This window comes from Protopterus annectens, chromosome 3.part0, assembly GCF_019279795.1.
Source record: "Protopterus annectens isolate FY-2018-M chromosome 3.part0, PAN1.0, whole genome shotgun sequence".
NCBI lineage: Eukaryota > Metazoa > Chordata > Ceratodontiformes > Protopteridae > Protopterus > Protopterus annectens.
In genome coordinates this window covers 1,850,245,010-1,850,265,529 of record NC_056731.1, presented here as the reverse complement: position 1 = coordinate 1,850,265,529, position 20,520 = coordinate 1,850,245,010, and the positions used below count along the sequence as shown (strand labels likewise).

The 20,520-nt window shown below is 39.1% G+C and overlaps 1 protein-coding gene across 1 annotated transcript in view; it reads left to right on the top strand.

Moving 5' to 3' along the window:
* OBSCN (obscurin, cytoskeletal calmodulin and titin-interacting RhoGEF) overlaps positions 1-20,520 on the top strand; it is a 4,979,884-nt gene that overhangs the window by 1,215,356 nt on the left and 3,744,008 nt on the right. Inside the window, exon 21 of the mRNA XM_044066040.1 lies at positions 4,186-4,461. Within this exon, the coding sequence (XP_043921975.1) occupies positions 4,186-4,461 (276 nt within the window). The remainder of the gene's footprint in view (positions 1-4,185; positions 4,462-20,520) is intronic.

Sequence of the window (20,520 nt, the reverse complement as noted above, 5' to 3'; positions counted from 1 at the left end):
GCTAGACTGTCAGAGAATATCACACTGACTTGTGAAGTGTCCAAGATCACAACTGAGGTAAAATGGTACAAAACTGGAAAACTCATTACTGCATCCAAGAAATTCAGACTGGAGTCTTCTGATAAAACCCGAAGGTTGGTGATTCAGAACATCGAGAAACAGGACTGTGGAGAGTATGTCTGTGAGTCTGCTGGAGAGAAGCTAACCTTCCGTATTGAAGTAGTTGGTACGTATATAGTCCTAGCGGCTAGAAGAGAAATAATTAACGTGGTTTAAGATTGTTTTACCTTGTTCCAGTAGTACATATTCAATGAGCTTAGTTTCACTTGCTTGAGCTTGCAAGCTCAGTCCTCATGTGCTTATGCAGGCTCAAGCTGGCATTTACTTGCAGCTTTGTTTCTCATTTCTGTACTGAATGAAATTTATGTTGCCACTTAATATCTGGTTCTGAGTGGTCTGAAATTTTAACTTCTGTTAAAAGGTATTATTCCTCAGTCAGGACAGTCAACTCAGGCCTCAACTTTTTCTGCTACTCCTTTTATTTCTCCAGCTAAGATCACAAAGTAATCTATAAGGAAAGAAAATTTGAAGAAGAAAAAAGAGAAGGACAAATCTGAAAAGAGGTCAGAAAAAGGTAGAAAGCAGTCTCCGGTCCCTTTAGAACCTTAGGGCATGGCACCAGAATATCTCAAATGTAGGATTAGTCTTCCTTTAGGAAACAATTACGTACACCTACTCATTTTTGCCTGGAGCCAATGAGTCCTCAGCTTCATTCAGCTTTTCTTCAAGAGAGGTTCTCATCCAGACAGCTGTAAGGATTCCCTGACTGCTACACTCTGGAGGCAGATGGGAGCACTTTTCCCTGCATCCTCAAGCCTTGGCAGGCCATCAAATCAGATACTTGGGATTGGATGCTGTGGATAATCACTAGAGGCAATGTAATTCCTAGTGTTCCCCATTTAAGGATTCCCACAATACAACCCCATCAAATGGAATCCACAACAGCAAAAGTCTTACAGCTGTTAGAAAAAAAGAGTCATCCACTGGATCCCCCAGACCAGTTGGAATCTATAGTCTATTCCAGGTTCTTTTTAGTTTTGAAAATGAAAGGGGTCCTATGGTTAATTTTGGACCTCAGTCATCTCAGTCAGTTCATAAAACAAAGTTCTGGATAGAATAGTTAAGTCCGTTCTACTTCTGTTGAGGAAGGATGATTGGATGTGCTTGATAGATCTCCAGGACACCTACTATATTGTCAAGATTTCAAGGCAGTCAGGGAGATTTCTCCATTTCCGTTGGGGAGCTAGTAATTTCCAATTCAGGGCACTGCTGTTCGATCTCATTACACCCCCCCCCCCCAGGGTGTTCACCAAGTGCTTGGCAGTTTCTGCAGCACATCTCAAGCTGATAGGGTTCCATATGTTCCTATTCTAAGACAATTGGCTCTTCACTACACCAACAACAGATCTACTCCAGCAGTGGAGCTTTTTGCTGCAGTTTCTGCAAAATTTGGGGATTACATTCAGTCACTCCAAAAGCAAATTGATATCCACATAACAAACAGAGTTCATCATATGCCACTTGAATGCGAGCAACCATATAGCTCCTGCACCAGCGTCGAAGATCATTTCTCTGTGGCAGGCAGTTTTTCAGCACCCCTTTGCCAACAGCAAAACTTATCATTTGATTGCTAGGAATGATGGCTTACACAAAAACACTAGTTCCCCTAGCCAGATCCATCCGGCCATCCTTTTCATGCACAGATTTGTCTTAAGACAGTGTGCAAATGTCATATCATATGGTGGTTAACCTCTACAGCTGTCCTAGAAAGTTGACCTTTTTCTCCACATTCCCCCTCACAGCCATAGTAACCACAGATGCTTACCTCCTGTGGTGGTGGTAGGGGGCCTTTTGAAGGAAATGTAGTTTAAGGTTTATGGTCAGACACAGAATTTATTCTTTTTATATTATTTATATTAAATTTTTGGGATATAATTTCTCATTACATTCAGCATGTATAGCTTTTAGCTCAACTGTATGACACATAACAAAATGTTAAATTTAATACAAGTTTGGTCAAATTCAAATATCTTGTTGGAGTGAAAATAATGTAATAGAAAGTTTGTCCTGTTTGTTTTTTTTAGTTCAAGACATATTATTTCCATTAGATGTTTTATGGTAAAATAAGTAAGAAAATTATGGTCCACCTTCTTTTGGAGAAGCGGTTCTCCAGGAATTCCTTGGATTTAGTAATTCTTGTCTATTATTATTGGTATCTTGTTACTGTTAAATCATTGTTGTACTGTGTTACTGTTAAATAATTGTTTCACTGTGTTTTACTCCTTCTCTTGATGTGTAACTAGAGCTACTACCTAATGGTACCAAATGTGCTCCTGTATTTTTTTCCATGTCATGATCACCTATACTGTATACATACCTGATTCTTATTGCACACCATTTATCACTGTCACTCTGTGGAACTTTTCTCCCCGGGCCTCCGCTGAAAAAGGACCCGTGTCCAGTCGGAATTTCCCGGTAAACAAATATAAATAAATAAATAACTATTAGATCATGTAACAACATGGTCTATAACATAAGAGATGCAGAATTACTAGCTTTCATTCAACTTTGGATAAATTGTTGTAAATGGAATAATTTAACAGCTCAGACATTTTCAGTGATCTTTAATTCTACTTATGGTTTTCTACATTGTTGATATATTATTCAGCAGTGTCTTAGGATTTTCATCTTGTGAATAATCAAAGATTTATTACGATGTATAAGTCATTAATTCTCATGTTATAATCTCCCACTCTTGTCATATTTACCTATGATGTATAAATGGGTCATGTATACTAATTAGAAGTTTAAATTGTTTTTATCAAATGACATGAATTTTTTTAAATTCTATAAAGCTGAGAATAGTGTTAAACATTATATCTCTTCATGTGAGGTTATGACAATCTGAAGAGCTAGGATTTTTTAAGTTTAAGTATGTCACTAATATTTTAATGGAAAGTTTTATGCTCTTTACACAGACTTATTCAGCCTTTACATTTACACAATTTGCCTCATATTCTGAGAAAATGGTACTTAAAATTAAATCAAGAATTATGTTTAGAATTAAGAACTATATCAAAGTTGTTATTATATGGAAAATTGCAGGTTGTTGTTAAAATTTTGCATAGATCAGAGTAATACAATAAAAAATATGAAGAGCTTATTTAACTCCTCAGTGTCTTAAGTGGGCAAATCAGAACTATTTTTATGTTCACATTTGTTGATTTACTGGTTTCTGGAAACATGTTTTGTGGGAATTTACCATAATTGTTACTTGGTGGAACTAAACCTATAAACTATCCTTACTGACCAGTACCCAAATGAATAATTGTTATGAAACATGGATTTTATGCAATGATGACAATCTGTCAATTGCCTTCACGAAAATAGTATTAGCTAGATTGGCAACTAAAAGATTACTACTGGGACTATGGAATCAGAATCTCTTTTATAGTTCAGAGTTCTCTTTGATGAAATGGCAAGGATATTTAATTTACTTTATTCACTGTGACAAGATAGACTTTTATTACAAAATATAATTTTAGAAGTAATTGTATCTTTTTTCTATCTGAAGATGCGGGAGCTAGCAGGGCTGGTATGGGGGGACTAACTATGTTTAAATTCTGTGTATAAGATCTGTTGGAATCTGATAATTTACACATGCATTTAAAAAAAACAAAGTTATTTTATAAAAGCACAGATTTGCAGATCTACCCTTCCAGAGTTGCAGCATACCTTTCCACACAAAGAAAGCTAAGTATTCCACCGACTCCAGCCTGTTTTCCTGTCACACTATTTAATCAGTATTGCACAGTTAGTTATGGTTATCCTAATGTCTTTTGTTTTCTTTTTCATGGTCACAGTTTCTGTGTACATGTTGTTCAGTTTTTTAGTTTCTGCTCCTTGAGGGGTGACTTGTAGTACAGTGTGTCGACTTTTGTTTGCCATACTTTTGACTGCTTTTCATTTTGCCAGTTTATTTTATGGTGACATCTTAAAATAAAGCAGTCATATCTCATTGAAACAGTCATAAGGACAGAAATATTTACTGATGGATACACAGATGCTAGGGCTGCATATCAGCATCCCATTTCTCAGTGATGGTCTCTTCTTTTTGATTTGTAGAACCTGAACCTGCATTTGCCAACAAGGACTCTGTTCAGAAGGTGACAAAGACCCCTCTGTCTGAGAATGCTGTACTATCCTGTGAAGTGTCACAGGCCAAAACAGAGGTGAAATGGTACAAGGATGGGAAACTCCTGACTGACTCCAAGAAATACAAAAAGGAATCTGATGGTAAAATTCGACGACTCGTGATTCAAAATGTGGAGAAGAAGGATGTTGGGGAGTACATCTGTGAAGCTGCTGGAGAGAAATTGTCCTTAAGCATTGAAGTTACTGGTGAGTATTTTCCTTTTTAATTTAGAATAACTTTCTGCAGTGTCTGTATTTATCATGAGCGACTGTTTTATGATTAGCTGTGTGAGGGCATATTTTGATCTTGTGTTCTTTTTCTAAAAAAACAAGTAAATAGAGGAATCAATCTTTTTTGTGCAGATAAAGAGGATGTATTTATCAACAAAGACTATGTTTAGATTCATATATTCATACTAGGCTAACTGCCCTTGCGAGCCATTTTAAGCCTAGCCAATTATCCCGTGTGATATTCAAACCCTGTACCTTGTGTTTGTAAGGCAAACACCTTAACCATTAGGCCACCCATGTTCAGAAGGAGGTGAAGGCTAGACTGTCAGAGAATATCACACTGACTTGTGAAGTGTCCAAGATCACAACTGAGGTAAAATGGTACAAAACTGGAAAACTCATTACTGCATCCAAGAAATTCAGACTGGAGTCTTCTGATAAAACCCGAAGGTTGGTGATTCAGAACATCGAGAAACAGGACTGTGGAGAGTATGTCTGTGAGTCTGCTGGAGAGAAGCTAACCTTCCGTATTGAAGTAGTTGGTACGTATATAGTCCTAGCGGCTAGAAGAGAAATAATTAACGTGGTTTAAGATTGTTTTACCTTGTTCCAGTAGTACATATTCAATGAGCTTAGTTTCACTTGCTTGAGCTTGCAAGCTCAGTCCTCATGTGCTTATGCAGGCTCAAGCTGGCATTTACTTGCAGCTTTGTTTCTCATTTCTGTACTGAATGAAATTTATGTTGCCACTTAATATCTGGTTCTGAGTGGTCTGAAATTTTAACTTCTGTTAAAAGGTATTATTCCTCAGTCAGGACAGTCAACTCAGGCCTCAACTTTTTCTGCTACTCCTTTTATTTCTCCAGCTAAGATCACAAAGTAATCTATAAGGAAAGAAAATTTGAAGAAGAAAAAAAGAGAAGGACAAATCTGAAAAGAGGTCAGAAAAAGGTAGAAAGCAGTCTCCGGTCCCTTTAGAACCTTAGGGCATGGCACCAGAATATCTCAAATGTAGGATTAGTCTTCCTTTAGGAAACAATTACGTACACCTACTCATTTTTGCCTGGAGCCAATGAGTCCTCAGCTTCATTCAGCTTTTCTTCAAGAGAGGTTCTCATCCAGACAACTGTAAGGATTCCCTGACTGCTACACTCTGGAGGCAGATGGGAGCACTTTTCCCTGCATCCTCAAGCCTTGGCAGGCCATCAAATCAGATACTTGGGATTGGATGCTGTGGATAATCACTAGAGGCAATGTAATTCCTAGTGTTCCCCATTTAAGGATTCCCACAATACAACCCCATCAAATGGAATCCACAACAGCAAAAGTCTTACAGCTGTTAGAAAAAAAGAGTCATCCACTGGATCCCCCAGACCAGTTGGAATCTATAGTCTATTCCAGGTTCTTTTTAGTTTTGAAAATGAAAGGGGTCCTATGGTTAATTTTGGACCTCAGTCATCTCAGTCAGTTCATAAAACAAAGTTCTGGATAGAATAGTTAAGTCCGTTCTACTTCTGTTGAGGAAGGATGATTGGATGTGCTTGATAGATCTCCAGGACACCTACTATATTGTCAAGATTTCAAGGCAGTCAGGGAGATTTCTCCATTTCCGTTGGGGAGCTAGTAATTTCCAATTCAGGGCACTGCTGTTCGATCTCATTACACCCCCCCCCCCCCAGGGTGTTCACCAAGTGCTTGGCAGTTTCTGCAGCACATCTCAAGCTGATAGGGTTCCATATGTTCCTATTCTAAGACAATTGGCTCTTCACTACACCAACAACAGATCTACTCCAGCAGTGGAGCTTTTTGCTGCAGTTTCTGCAAAATTTGGGGATTACATTCAGTCACTCCAAAAGCAAATTGATATCCACATAACAAACAGAGTTCATCAGATGCCACTTGAATGCGAGCAGCCATATAGCTACTGCACCAGAGTCCAAGATTATTTCTCTGTGGCAGGCAGTCTTTCACGTTTTTTACAGCACCCCTTTGCCAATAGCAAGACTTATCATTTGATTGCTAGGACTGATGGCTTCCACAGTAACACTAGTTCCCCTAGCCAGATCCATCCATCCATCCATCCTCTTCATGCACAGATTTGTCTTAAGACAGTGTGCAAATTTCATATCATATGGTGGTTGGCCTCTACAGCTCTCCTAGAAAGTTGACCTTTTTCTCCACCCCCCCACCCCCCCACCCCCCAGCCATGGTAACCACAGATGCTTCCCTCCTGTGGTGGTGGTAGGGAGCATTCAGAAGGAAAGGTGGTTTAAAGTTTATGGTCAAACACAGCAGCCACTCTCCACATCAGTGTCCTGGAGATGAGGGCAGTCCTCCTAGCATAGCAGATCTTCCAGGACTCTCTCCCCAGGGGTGTGATCTCCATCCAGAGTGAGAACATGTCAGCAGTCTGGTTCCTCTCAACATCTTAGCAAAAGATATCTTGGTAAACCCTAAAGTAAAAGGAGAATAAAGGCTCAAAATAGGAACATATTTTTATTATTGCTCTTATAAAATTACAGAGTTGCCTAAATGACAGGATTTGTGTTAACATAATTTTTCTGAAGGAAATAAAGTTGAAACTGAAATCCCCAATGACTGGCAACAAGCCACACATTTTAGGAATAAGGTACCAAAAAATAATGTAAATATCTGTATATTTTTTAAATGTTATATTTTGGATGTAAAATGCTTCCTCCAACACAATTTACATATACAACAGCAAATTTGAAGGTTTAGGTTGAGGAACTATTTTACAGCAAAAATATATTAAAAATATAGTAATAATAAATAAATAAACAAATCAGTAAATCAAGTCAACTGGTTTCAAAAAATACATTTCCTGTGGCCACAAAGTACCCAGTTCAGATGCCCACAGAGAATGTGTCTATTGCTTGTGCGCTACTCATTTAGATTTGGGATGTTCCATCTGTGCTAGCTTCAGTGTTACAGCACTTACTGACAGAAGGAACAAATTACTTTTGAAGGACCTTCTCCCTACCTCTTCTTCTTTTTCAGTTTCAACTGGACCTCAAACCCCCTCCAAAAAATTGGACAGAGGAAAGCCTGACTCGGCTTCCAGAGACAAGGATACCAGGAAGAGGTCTCCAGATGTATCACCATCTTTAGCTCCATCCTTAGAGCCACCATCCAAAATTTCAAAGAAATTGGATCAGGCTACCGTAGGCCCTACTGCTTCATAAACTAAATCTCCTTGGATCTGGTAGCCTCATTGTTCATTGGATCTGACACCTACTCAGCTTCCTTCCATATTTTTATAGGGGTCTCCACGTAAACTTTCCAGGCTGCCATCTACTGCCTGCTCACTTAGGTCCTCCAGGATCTTGTCCGAGGCTGAAATGGATAGGATGATGAGGAAATTCCTAAGAGCTCAGATCCAGATTGGTTAATACTGGCTAAACCAATACAATCTCCCATCAGATCCATGAACCTGCCCATTACAAGTCTTCCTTTAGTTACTCCTTTTCCAATCTGGCCTGTAGTTTTGGAGCCTTTGGATCTGAGATCCTTGGGTGTGTCCTCATCGTATCTGAAGACAGGTTCTTCTTCGACTCTGGTCACTTTCCTGAGCCGCCTGGCTCTGAACCTTTCTGAGCAGGAAGACTGTCAGAGCCAAAGTGTCGGCGCTGGATCTGGGAGACCGGGGTTGACTCTGAAATTATTTGAGCTGTCCTTGCCTCCCGGAACTTCTGTGGTGGACAGTTCGGGTCCAACTCCATCCTTGAGAGAAGGGTCTCAAGGGATTCTGCGGTTGGCCATGCAGGAGATATCAGCTCTGATACCTCTTGCTTTGGTCTTCTAGGCACACTGCCTTTGAGATTGTGGAGAGGGTCTTTGCTTTATCTAGAGAAAGGAGATCCCTACCCAGCTCAGATCACATATCTTTATCACCTTCTGGTCTTTGCCGTGAGCCTCGTTCTTCTATTCCACTGGGACAGCCAACCCCTTCAAGTCTCTAGTCATTCAATCAGGACTCCCCTGTCACTTCTGATACCTCACCAAACCATCCCATTAATGAGCTGCCTCAGAAGAGAACATGTAAAAGGAGACACTTAGATTCTCCTCAGGAAGCTGTTACTGGCGACACTGATTTCGTTGAAGAGAAAGGGTCCTCCAGATCTTCACCTGAAGACGTCTTCTTTGGAGACATTCCGAACTCCTAAAGCAAAAATGTGGTTGGTCTTCCAACACTCCATCCTAAGAGGAATTGATGTTCCTGGAGGCTTTCAGTTTTGGCCTGGCTACATCTTGGGTGACCCCCCTCCCAGCTGATGAGCTTATAGACCTCATCTCACACCTGCCATGAAAGGAACTGGCTACTGTAGAGCCCATCCACATGCATCCAGATAAATTTTTTTAGCCTCCCCCCAAAAGACAGAACACACAAGAACAAGGGTCTCCTAGCTGATGCCATGGTTGTGCCAGCAGCCACTAGGAAAGAGGTTGCAGGGCAGAGCTCATCTGTCCATCTCCGTAACAAAGAATCTAGGGCTCTGGACAGATTTGGTAAGCACGTCTATGCTCCAGCGACCTTTGCTGTGTAGTCATTTAATTACTTGGCACATTTCATGAGATTGCAAAGGGATTTGACTAAACAGCTCTCCAAGTCTGTTTTTGGGTCCATGTCTGCAGGGGACCAAAATAGAGTTTCTTCATAACTGGCCACCCTTTAGTCAATAGGTAACTCATCCATGAGGTTAATATCCCATGCTACAGAGGGTACCTCACAGGTGAGTGATTCAGGAATAGCCATTAGGAGACATGCCTGGATATCCACATGCAATTTTGTGGAGCCCTTCAAGTCTTTATTTGATGGATCTTCCCTGTTTGGACCAAAAGTGAAAGAAACGCTCTCCAGAAGTGAGCAAGAAGGAAAGACCTTGTCTGTTTTGGGATCAGCCCTTTTTGTGGAATCATCAAGGCAGTAGAAAGATGTGGTTATGCAAATCCCAATGCCCTTTCCAAGACTCACAAGGAGATAGTTCTCCCAGAGGCAGAGGGGGAAACTCTAACAGAAGACCCCACCCCCGTGGCAGAGGTGGCCCACAGAACCAGGGTTCCAGGTTTCCTTCTCAGGCAAACCCTACCAGTGTTCCTGAATGGTTGCCAGTCTGTTGTCTCTATTCCAAAAAGCCATCAGAAAAGATTCCTGGGTGCAGGTAATTGTATCCAGAGACTACATCATACCATTTTCCCAAATTCCCCCTGCAAAAATGAAAAGAATACCAGTGTTCCACCCAGTCAGAGGGAGATGACAGCAGTAGAAGTAGAAAAACTGATTTAAAAAAAAAAAAAAAAAGTTATCCAGAAGTCCTCGCAGACCAGATAGGATCTGGAACCTACTCAAGATTCCTCTTAGTGCCAGAGAAGACAGAGGACTTGAGACCTATCCTGGATCTCAGCAAACTAAACCAAAACGTGAAATATCCAAGATTTTGGATGGTCACGGTTCGGTCCATTTTACCCCTACTGTGAAAGGGCGATTGACTGTGCTCAACAGATATTATCACATCAAAAGGATCAGGCAATCCAGAAGATATCTGCATTTCTGGGTGGGAGCCAGTCATTACCATTTCAGAGCACTGCCATTTGGCCTCATCACAGCCCCCAGGGTGTTCGAAAAGGAAGTATTTCCTTAATCAAAAAAATTCACATTCAGCGATATGTTAGCTGTAGTGAGGAATGACCTCATTACTGGCTAATCTCCATGCCTCTGAATTGCATAGGGTTGTCAGTAGTGACAGTCAGCAAATTTCTGTCATAATCATCTCTGGCAGTCTGTGCATTGCTTTGGCAGTGGCACCTCCTCAGTCATTCTCACACACACATGGACACATTAAAGCACACAGAAACACATGTACATGCATGCACACACATGCAGACATACACAGACACACAGAAACATACACAAACACATATTTTACCTGCTACTGAGCTGACAGCACATCCCTGATGTTCTTATGCTCCTCGTAAATCACAGATGATTGCAGTCAGTAACACCAGACATTAGAGTTCATTCTTATTATTTAGAAAGTACATAGTGATGCTACGCTTGTTGCTGCATTATCTTTTTAAATGGTGTGGACTAATATTTAAAAACAGTCTTCCTTGGATTATCTATTGTTCATCCCAGCTTTATCAGGATGTCTCGAGTACAGCCATTGAGAGTTATGGCATCCCTCCACTGTCCATGATTTTACAGGATGTCCCTGATTTTGCCTTATACCTGCCCTGTCCCTTGTAACTGATGGACCATTGCATTCAGCCACTAATACCAAATATTAGACTTTATACTTCTTATTATTTAAAATACATTTAAATTTAAGAACTGCTGTCTAGTAAACAGGACTAAAATGCTGTTAATAAGGCGATTTTTCCTTTTGTTGTTTTATTTATTTTTTTAAAATGACTTAGGGCAATATTTAACGCACATCTCTGTTGTCTAGTGTTCTTGCACAGGGCTGAAGTTTTGCCTAGGTGAGACATTACTCTCTATGCCAAGGATACAGGATTCACCCCATTCTTATCTTTTTTATTTAATAAGTTAGAGTAATATTTAATGAGTGTCTCTGGTGTCTAGTGTTACCACTCATATGTTTTATGTCTTTCATGCAGCAAAACCTGCTGTTCTATTAATTTTTAAGTGAGTTGTAATAATATTTCAGTACTCTGATGACTAATGTCTCCCCAACAGTATGCCTTCCATGCTGTAAAACTATTGTTGTGTTACTAAGTGACATTGTAATAATATGTATGAAGTGTACCTAGTCTCTAGACCCCCCCCCCCATATTACAGGGCTTACTCATTAGTCTGGGGGAGCTTAGAGGTACGAAACCTCTCCCATATGCATACACACACACACACACACACACACACACACACACACACACACACACACACACACACACACCTACCTTACCTGTCCCCTAACTAACCTTCTACTGCAACCACCCAGGCAAACACACAGTTACACACATTTACCTGACACTCATTCCTCTGCATAAATTCACACATTTAGCGTCACACATACATATATGCAAACCACCACAACTTGTCCACTAAACTCCCTAGGTCTCACCCATTGAAAATAATGGGCAGCCAAGCTAACTTATGGGACTGAGTGATTCTCGTGAGTCTTTCTGCTGCATAAATGCCTTACTGCAGGCATTTCTGAGGCAGATCTTATGGTTAGTTAGCATAGGCTGATTCCCATAAGTGCTTCATTAGCATGTAGCTTTGGCCAAGGAGACAGCCCACTACTATAACCGTACAGACCATGTAGGATCACTGCGGTGGGCCTGTCTCTGAAACTGCCAGTGGCAGCAGCCAGTATTAGGGCTTACTACACACCATGCCAGCCAGTATTGAAATCTTCAAAAATGATTTACAAGACTGTTGACATTAATCAAGACCACTCTAACATTATTCCTTTCCCATTTTGTAACTTTTGGAGGAATATGTCTAAACTTTTGTTTTCCGTACTCTTACCCTTTATCATACAGCATTTTCCTCTGTGGTCTAAACAGTTCTTTCACTTGCCCTTCTGCCTTATCTGATTGTTCACTTAACAGCTGCCCAGCCATGTTACATGTCTCATTTTCAACTTTCTGTAAGCCTGTGTACATATCACCTTCTTGAACAAACTTCGTCTCGCCTTCTTCATTCATATCATCTTTCTCATCTACCCTTATTTCTTCTATAATTATATCATTCACTTTTTCAATAACTTCTGTATTTTATTCTTTCTTGCACTGTTATAGTTTCTTTTTGTGCACAGTCAAGCCAAAATGGCCATACTTCCCATGTAACCTGCATTCATTTTTATATTTACTCATTGTATGACCCGTCTCTCCATATTGGTTGTACATAACCTTTTTAGAGTCTTGAATTAAATGTTCCATGCTTCCTCAAAAATAACAATTTTTTGCCTGGCCTTGGTACTTTAAAATACCCCTAAAACCTTCTACAGATATTACACTATTTAAATGTAGAAAAACATCCTGCTTTACATTTAATACAACATCTATTTACCAAAGCAGCTTTTCATATGTCTGTCATCTGTTGTTTTCATGATATTTTCAGTTTTGTCGCAACATTAAGTAAACATTTCTTTAATTATTTCCATTTTATAATATCAGATTTGAGTTGCACAAACACATGCTTTTTTAAATTCATTCCTTGACCAATAGACATATAATTGTTCCATGGGTAAATATCTTTTTTTTTTCTTTTCATATTTTTGTAAGAATATATGCAGCAAAAATTCAGTTTCAAATGTAATGTCACAAAGGCCTGTTTATCTAAAACAATAAAAAGGCCTTAACATCTGTTACAGAAAACCCTAATGATGTGAGTAAATTTTTCCAAAGTACCGCTCTACAGCAGCACCATTTCTGGTTCTTAGTCTCACAGTGTTCCTTTTTATAATGAAAAGCATCCATAGCACCATTTTCTTACCTCTTGTTACCAGTGACCATTTTTGAAAAAGTTTTACTTCTATTACTATATGATTCTTCTCTCCCACTACCTTTATCAAAACTTTGTTCTTCCTGTTCCTTGTGGTCAGTAAACACATGATCTGCCATCTCACCCCACAATCATAGCAGAGTCATTTCCTGGTTCCTTCTTGTCAAGCAACTCTATCAATGTTTAGTTCTGCATTTCACCTGTTATTACAAAGCTTCTCTGTACAGAATGAGTCTGCGAAGCAGCTAAATGCTGCTTATTTGCATAATCCACTACAACAACAAAAAAGTCAGCTCCCATTGTCACCACAACAGTATCTGCTACCTTATCCATGACTTCCTTCTGTTCAGCATTCTTCTCCATTTACGATGCTCTCCTCTATGCTGTTACTTCTGCAAGACTCTATCCTGGAGTATTTCCAAACACTATTGGTACCTCTCTGTCACCATCTAGAGCTCGAAATGAGTAGAGGACGTCTGTGGTGCCCTGGCCAAATTATAAAATAGGCCACTTGCTTAATCAACAAAGTAGTAATAGAACTAGTCAACAAAGCATAAGTAAAAATAAAACCTGTAACTTGACGACCCAGTGGTTTCTGGGTGGATAATCAACAGAACATCAGGGACAAAGGAAAAAGGGAGATATGTTCCCGTAGTGATTAAAGAACAAGAAGTAGACAATATAATGTTTGATTTGTGGCAGTGGTGTGTTGTTGGTGGAGAAGGAGGTTTACTCTGGCATGTTTTTATATTTCCCTTAACAGGAAGGTGTTTGAGATGAAAAGGATTTTGGGGGAAAGAATGAGTTTTCAGGAAAGTACTTTACTTATAGGTGGTGACTGGAATTTAATTTAAAAGGATGATGATGTTACAGGGGGACATAGAAGGGAGGTCACAGCTACAGAATGAATATTTTTTAATGAAATAAACAAAAGTCTGTGGTTTGAAGAATATTATTTCAGTGGTAAGATCTCAAATAGAATGTATTATTTCCCAGGATATAGCAACTGGACCACGTTAGATGGAATCTGAACTTCACAGAAGGATGTTCGTTTAACTGAACGTTCTGAGACTCATCCAGTAACTGTATCTGACTATCCTTCTGTGAGACTCAGGATACATGTACAGGCTAATAAACTTAGCTAATATAACAAAGGAGATATACTGGAATTTTCTGCATACTTATTGAAAGTAGAAGAATTTAAGAACTGGGCAACTGTTAACATTTGAGAGCTATTAGGGCAGATAGAAGCTGCCCCAAAGGTATAACTAGCACTTGGGTTAAATTGAAAGTGGATTTCAAAAATATAGTAGAAATGAGGGAGAAAGAGATATGGGAAAAGAGAAATGGAAAATGTTATGAAGGGTTGGTAGAGGAAAAAAAGAACAGTTTCAGAACAGTAGGAGGAACACATGCAGAGTGCTAGATGAAAAAACAAGCATTTAGATAATATTCATGAGTTTAGAAACAGTGTTGTGGGTCAGCTATTTTGACCATACCCTAGAATGAAGAAATTGTTAATGTATTAACTAAGCCACAGTAATTAAAAGAGCAGCAATAAAACTCAGGGACTCTGTGGACTTCCAAAATGGCAGTGCATTGACTAACAGCATGACTCTAGCTGTCCCAGTGTGAAAACAGAAACTTAACTGAGAAGGCCAGTAGACATTTGAGTTTATGGGTACATTTCAGTAGCTGGCTAGTAAGTGTATTGCCTGGATGCCAGGAAAAAGGAAATACAAAGCACCTGGGGAAAAAATCAGCTAGAAAAAGTGAGGAAGAAACACTGTCTGGTGAAAGTTCTGCAGCTGTTCAGCAAAAAGCCATGCAACCTCCAGACATGACTTCCAGTAACCTACAGGAAGATGTAAGACAACTGCACACAGACCTGGTTAAAATAAACAAAACATTGATAGAGTTTATCAACACAAACAACAAAAGGCTGGAAAAAATGGAAGAGGCTCTAAACAGATATTCAGATGAGGTGATAAAGCTGCAAACATCAGAGGGTTAGATAAAGAAAAGGCTGGCTGAATATCAGACTGCTCAGGAAGGGATCTTTCAAAAATAATAGAATTAAAGGACAGAACACATGGGGAAAACCTGAGATTTTCAGCTATACCAGAGAAGCTGGCATGAACAGACTGCATTAATTTTATGAAAACACAAATAAGTTGGTATTCCACAGCAGAAGTTGTTAATTGAAAGAGCACATTGTGTGTACGCTGAGAAAACAACCTAGACCTTTAATAGTAAAGATGCATTCCTAGAAGCAGAAGATGTTGATTTTGACAAAACTGTGGCAGAAGGACAAAATACTAAAACTGAGAGACAGCAGAATGCTTGTGGAGAATGATTACTCATTGTACACCAGGCAGAAGAGGAGTAAATGTATTCCACTGTTCAGGGACTGTTGAGATTCAGGTGTGAGATTTAAACTGCTGTACCCAGCTGTCTTTAATGAATTCTTCCCTGTAGGGGAAACATAATTTTTTGATGAAGTACATGCTAAGGAGGAAATATAAAAGTTTGTCAAACAAAAAGTAAGCTGTGAATCAGAAGGAGATTCTGCTTCTTGTTCTTCTGTTAATAAAAAACACAGAGAAACCTTACCTGTGAAACCTTCTCCAATGTTTCAAAGGAAAATGTTGGAGAGAAGGAAGGGAGCACAAGAGCTGACTGCAAGATTCAAGAGTATGGTGGAAATACAGCAGAGACAGGGTTTGGGAGATGGAGATGAACAGTAATAAAAACAGTAACCTAATGTGGGATTATAATAATCATATTTGTGAAATATGACAGAACAAGAAAATCTGGAAATATTGGACTTTCAGAATTTGTTGGATTTGTGAGAGACTCTAAAGTATATGCCCCACTTCATGTCATTAATGTTCAGAAAAATGCGTGGGAGGGGAAGAGAGGGGAGAAAGTTGTAATTAAACAAAACATGTTTTTCTTACTAGTACTATTTTTGTGGTGTATGGTTTTCTTTGCATGCTATAAAGTATAGTTATCTCAGATATTTTTAATTGCATGCTATAAAGTTATCTCAGATATTTTTAAGTGTAATGGGGATTGTAAATAGGTGCTGCTGTTATTTTTTTCCCTTATTTATCCCTTCTCTCTTTCTTTTTGTTTAGTTTTAAGAAATGTAGGCACTGCAGTGTAAAAAAAAGCCTGATTAAAAGAGCATGACAAAAGAAAAATTAATGTATTTTTTCTCATTCTTGCATGGGGGAATGACTGGGCTAAGGATCTTAGATTGATTTAGTAACATGTTTTGAGAGAAAGCAAGTAAATGAAAAAGAATATTGAATACTGTGATGCTTTTTTTCTAGCAAATGAATGTATACTTAGCAGCAGTTCTGTATCTGGCCCTCATGTCTCCTTGGAAACAATCTGATAAAGAGAAATTGACCGTATGGCTCTCATGTCTCCATGGAGACAGTCTGATCATGAGAAATTGTCTCTCTGGTTCTCATGTCTTCATGGAGACAATCTGATAAAGCTAAATTGGTTACAGTCTGGTAGAAAGTGATTGGCTGGGGGGAAAAGAGAAACTGGCTAGGAGATAATGTTCTCTGAAAGCATTCAGTGTTTTTTCCCAGCTGCAAGAAATATAAAGATAATAGAAAAACAGTATAACTTGGTAGAAGCAAAGGCTGCACCATGCATTTCAGCATGAATAACCTTTCTTTTAAGCTAACTCAAATCTGTGGCATGACTGCCAGTTTGGGACATTTGTTCCTGTTAGGAGGGCAAAATTCAATATTTGAAGATGTACACAGTTTTGTGTGTAGTATTAAATTAATAGGCTTTAGGGGGCATTGGGAGTTGTTTTATTATTATTGTTTTTTTATGGCTTTCAATAAAACAAAAAGATTTGTAAGATATGACATAGGGTCAAATGGATCTGACAAGAAACAACTATAGAAAAGTTCAGCAGTGTATGCATGTAACACAAAAGCTGGAACTAGACATGTAACAAGAAAAGTGGTTTACATAAAAGGTGGGAATGAATAACAACTCTTTAATACAGTGGTGCTTTCTGTAGTGTTTTTATGTCAATGATCTCATAGATAAATACAAAAAAGAAAGAATAATGAACTGTATTAAAAAATGCAGAGTGCAAATAGCTATGTTATGGGAGAAACACTTGGAAATAAATGAACATGTGTTGGGGGACAGATTTGTGTCCCAGAGACTCCACTATCTATGGAATAGACTCCCTCTCCACATCATGCAGAGCACCTCTTTACCCCCTTTTAAGGGCAACCTGAATAACTGGATGGGAAGCAGAAAATATACCTCTGGGATTCCACCCATGTCCCTGCTGGACAAGGGCATCTGGTGCAGACTTGTCTAAATATGGGCTAAACTCTTGGCTAGGCTTATAAGGGCCTCAGGGCCAATGTCCTAGTAACATCCTATGATCCTATGTGAATTTGATAAAGAAAGGTTTTCAGGATGATTATTCAGCAGCATATCTGGGACAAAGGAAAAGAGGAGTACTTATATTATTTGCAAGAGGAACACCAGTAGTGATAGAAGAGGATAAAAAAAAAGATAGCAATGGCAAATTTGTAGTGCTAAGGGGCTACTGGCAAGTATTTATATTCCACCTAAAACTGCTATAGTGGAGCTTAAGAAAATTCTGGGGAAAATTAATCAGTTTTCAGCAAGGAATATTACTTGTAGGCGGATACTGGAATTTGATTTGCAGCAGTAAAGATGTGTCTGGATGGTCCAGAAGGGAAAGTATAATAAAGCAGGGTAGATTTTTAAAGAAATTTATGAAAATGTTTGGCATAGAAGATGCAACTTTAGTAATAGGAGTTTGGATTGAATTTACATATTATTCCCCAAGATATAAAAATTGGGGTAGGCTAGATAGAATTTACATTTCACAGGAATATGTGCATTTAATTGAAAGTCTTGATATGCACCCAATAACTATTTCAGTTCATGCGCCAATAATAAAGAAAATAAAAACAGAGTAATGAAATAAAAATGAGACACAGGCGCTTTTCCACCTATCTGTTGAAAAGAGAGGAATTTAAAGAATGGGTAGAGGACATTATTCAGGAGCTATTTGAGAGGATAGAAATTACTTTTGAAAATATAGCTATGGAGCGGGATAAAGTTAAGGTGGACTTTAAAAATAGAATGGAAATAAAATAAAGGGAGGTATGGTTAAGAAGTAACAAGAATTATTTAGAGGGATTGACAAATGTTAAAGTATTGCAGAATAGGGAGAATCTCACAGAACAAGAAGAGGATCAACTGCAGAATGCTAAGCAGAAGGTAAGGGACATTGATAACGAGTTTTGAAAGACTGCTGTTAAGCAACTGTTTTTTGATAATAATACTAGAGCGCAAAAACTTTCAGCACAACTCATGCAACAGAATGTAGAAAGGGCTGTTGCCAAGCTTAGGGAGCCTATAACATGAAAGGTAATAAAAATCATGTAGAGGTATTACAAATATTTTGGAAGTTCTATGAAACTCTGTATAAAGCAGAGGAATACGGAAATCAAGAAAAGATAAGAAATGAAAATGTTTATGGAAGAATTAATTATGCCAAGGTTAGAGGTAGATGAGGCTAAGTTACTAACGGTTAGGACAGGAGTTGATAAGATAAAAATTATGATGTGTAACAAATCTACAGGAAATTCATCAGGAATAGATGTTGTTCTTGTGGAAGTTTGGAAGCTAGAAGAGGGAAAACCGATAAAGATCTGGAAGGTTTAGGTTTTGTTAACAGTATTTTAAGAGGAGGAGGAGAAGTACCAGCATCATGGAAGAAAGCATTGGTAGCTGTAATACCTAAAGAGGGTAAAGATCTATGAGATTCAGCTTCATACAGGCCCAGTTCAATACTAAACCATGATTTATAAAGTGTTCATGTCTATAATGGCTAAAAGAATGGGAAAAGTAATGCCAAACTTGATATATATGGATCAGTGTGGCTTTGTGGAGAGGAGGCAAACATTTGACAACACTGATGATCCAGAGGTTCATAGGTTCATAGGTTGGTACTAGGCTATTGGCCCTAAGGCCTATACAAGCCTAGCCATAACAATTCCCTGGCTATTTCTTCCCACACTATTTACTTCCCTGGACCCCTGTCTAGCAGGGCGACTGACATGATCCCTGGGGTGAATTTCCTTTCTCCCATCCAATCATCAAGGTTCCTTTTGAAGAGAGCCAAGGAGGTGCTGTGCTTGACATGTATGGGCAGTCTATTCCAGAGTCTGGGGAGTCTCTGGGTCAGGAACCTATCCCTCATGCATGTTTTGTTTATTGTGATGACAAGGTTTAGATCCCTGGAGCATGTGGCTCTGAGGGATTGGGATTTCTTTAAGTGTAGCATGTCCAACAGATCTGGGTTTGACATGGCCTGGTATGTTAAGCAGAGATCGCCTCGGAGTAGATGATATGTGACAGAGTATTGCTGGAGGTTTTTAAGGGGGTCAGCATAGGGCATCTGCTTTAGGCCTGTGATTCTTTTATTGAGGTGTTTCTGCATCCTTTCCAGTTGTTGCAGATGTCTTGAGAGGTACATACCAAATGGGGCGTTGTATTCCATAACGAGTCTAAAGAGGGATGAGTACAGTGGGACAATGACCTCCTTTCTTCTGGATGAAAAGCCCTTAGTGATGAGGTGTGCCACATAGAAGGATTTCCTGACTGTTGTGGCGATGTGGCTGTTGAAGGTGAGTCCACTGTCCACCTGTGTCCCTAAGTCTCTTATGACACTTTCGGTGCCACCTATGTGGTAATTCACGGGTACATGTTTTTTCCCAAAGGGGATAACTATACAGCTCTTGGCATTGAGCTTGAGCCCATGGCTCTGGCACCAAGCATCTGTTTCTGTAAGGCCCTTTTGTAGAGTATCCACATAATTTGGGGATTCAATAAGCAATAAGGGAAGCAAAATGGAGGAAAATACCATTGTTGTTGGTGGATAGAGAAAGCATTTGCATTTGACAGAGTAAGCTGGGACTTTATGAGCGCAATGGAAGCATTTGCATTTCCTGAAAAATTATAAGGTTGATTAGGAGGATGTATAAGGGATCAGAGGCGAAAATGAAAGTGGGTGGGGTCTTCTCTGATCATTTTTGCTTTAGCCGAGGAAGAAGACAGGGGTGTCCTCTTTCCCCTTTGTTATTTGAACTATATTTAGAACCACTGACAAAGAAAATAAGGACTCAGAAATTCTAGGATATAATTGGTATGGTAGTCAAGGAAAGCTGTCTCTGTTTGCAGATGGTATTATTCTATACCTGACAAAACCAGAAAGAGACATCACAGTGGTGTGGAACATTTTGAGAGAGTTTCACATCTTTTTGGGATACAAAATTAATGAAGCTACAACAAAGGCAATAGTGGTAAATTATGTACCCACACATCAGTTGGTTCAGCAATATCCATATTTATGGGGACATGATAACATGAGGGACATGATAACATGAGATCTGAAGTAGGATATTCATTTGTCTGCAACCTGTGGGTTATGGATCCGATATCGGATCCGAACCGGCATG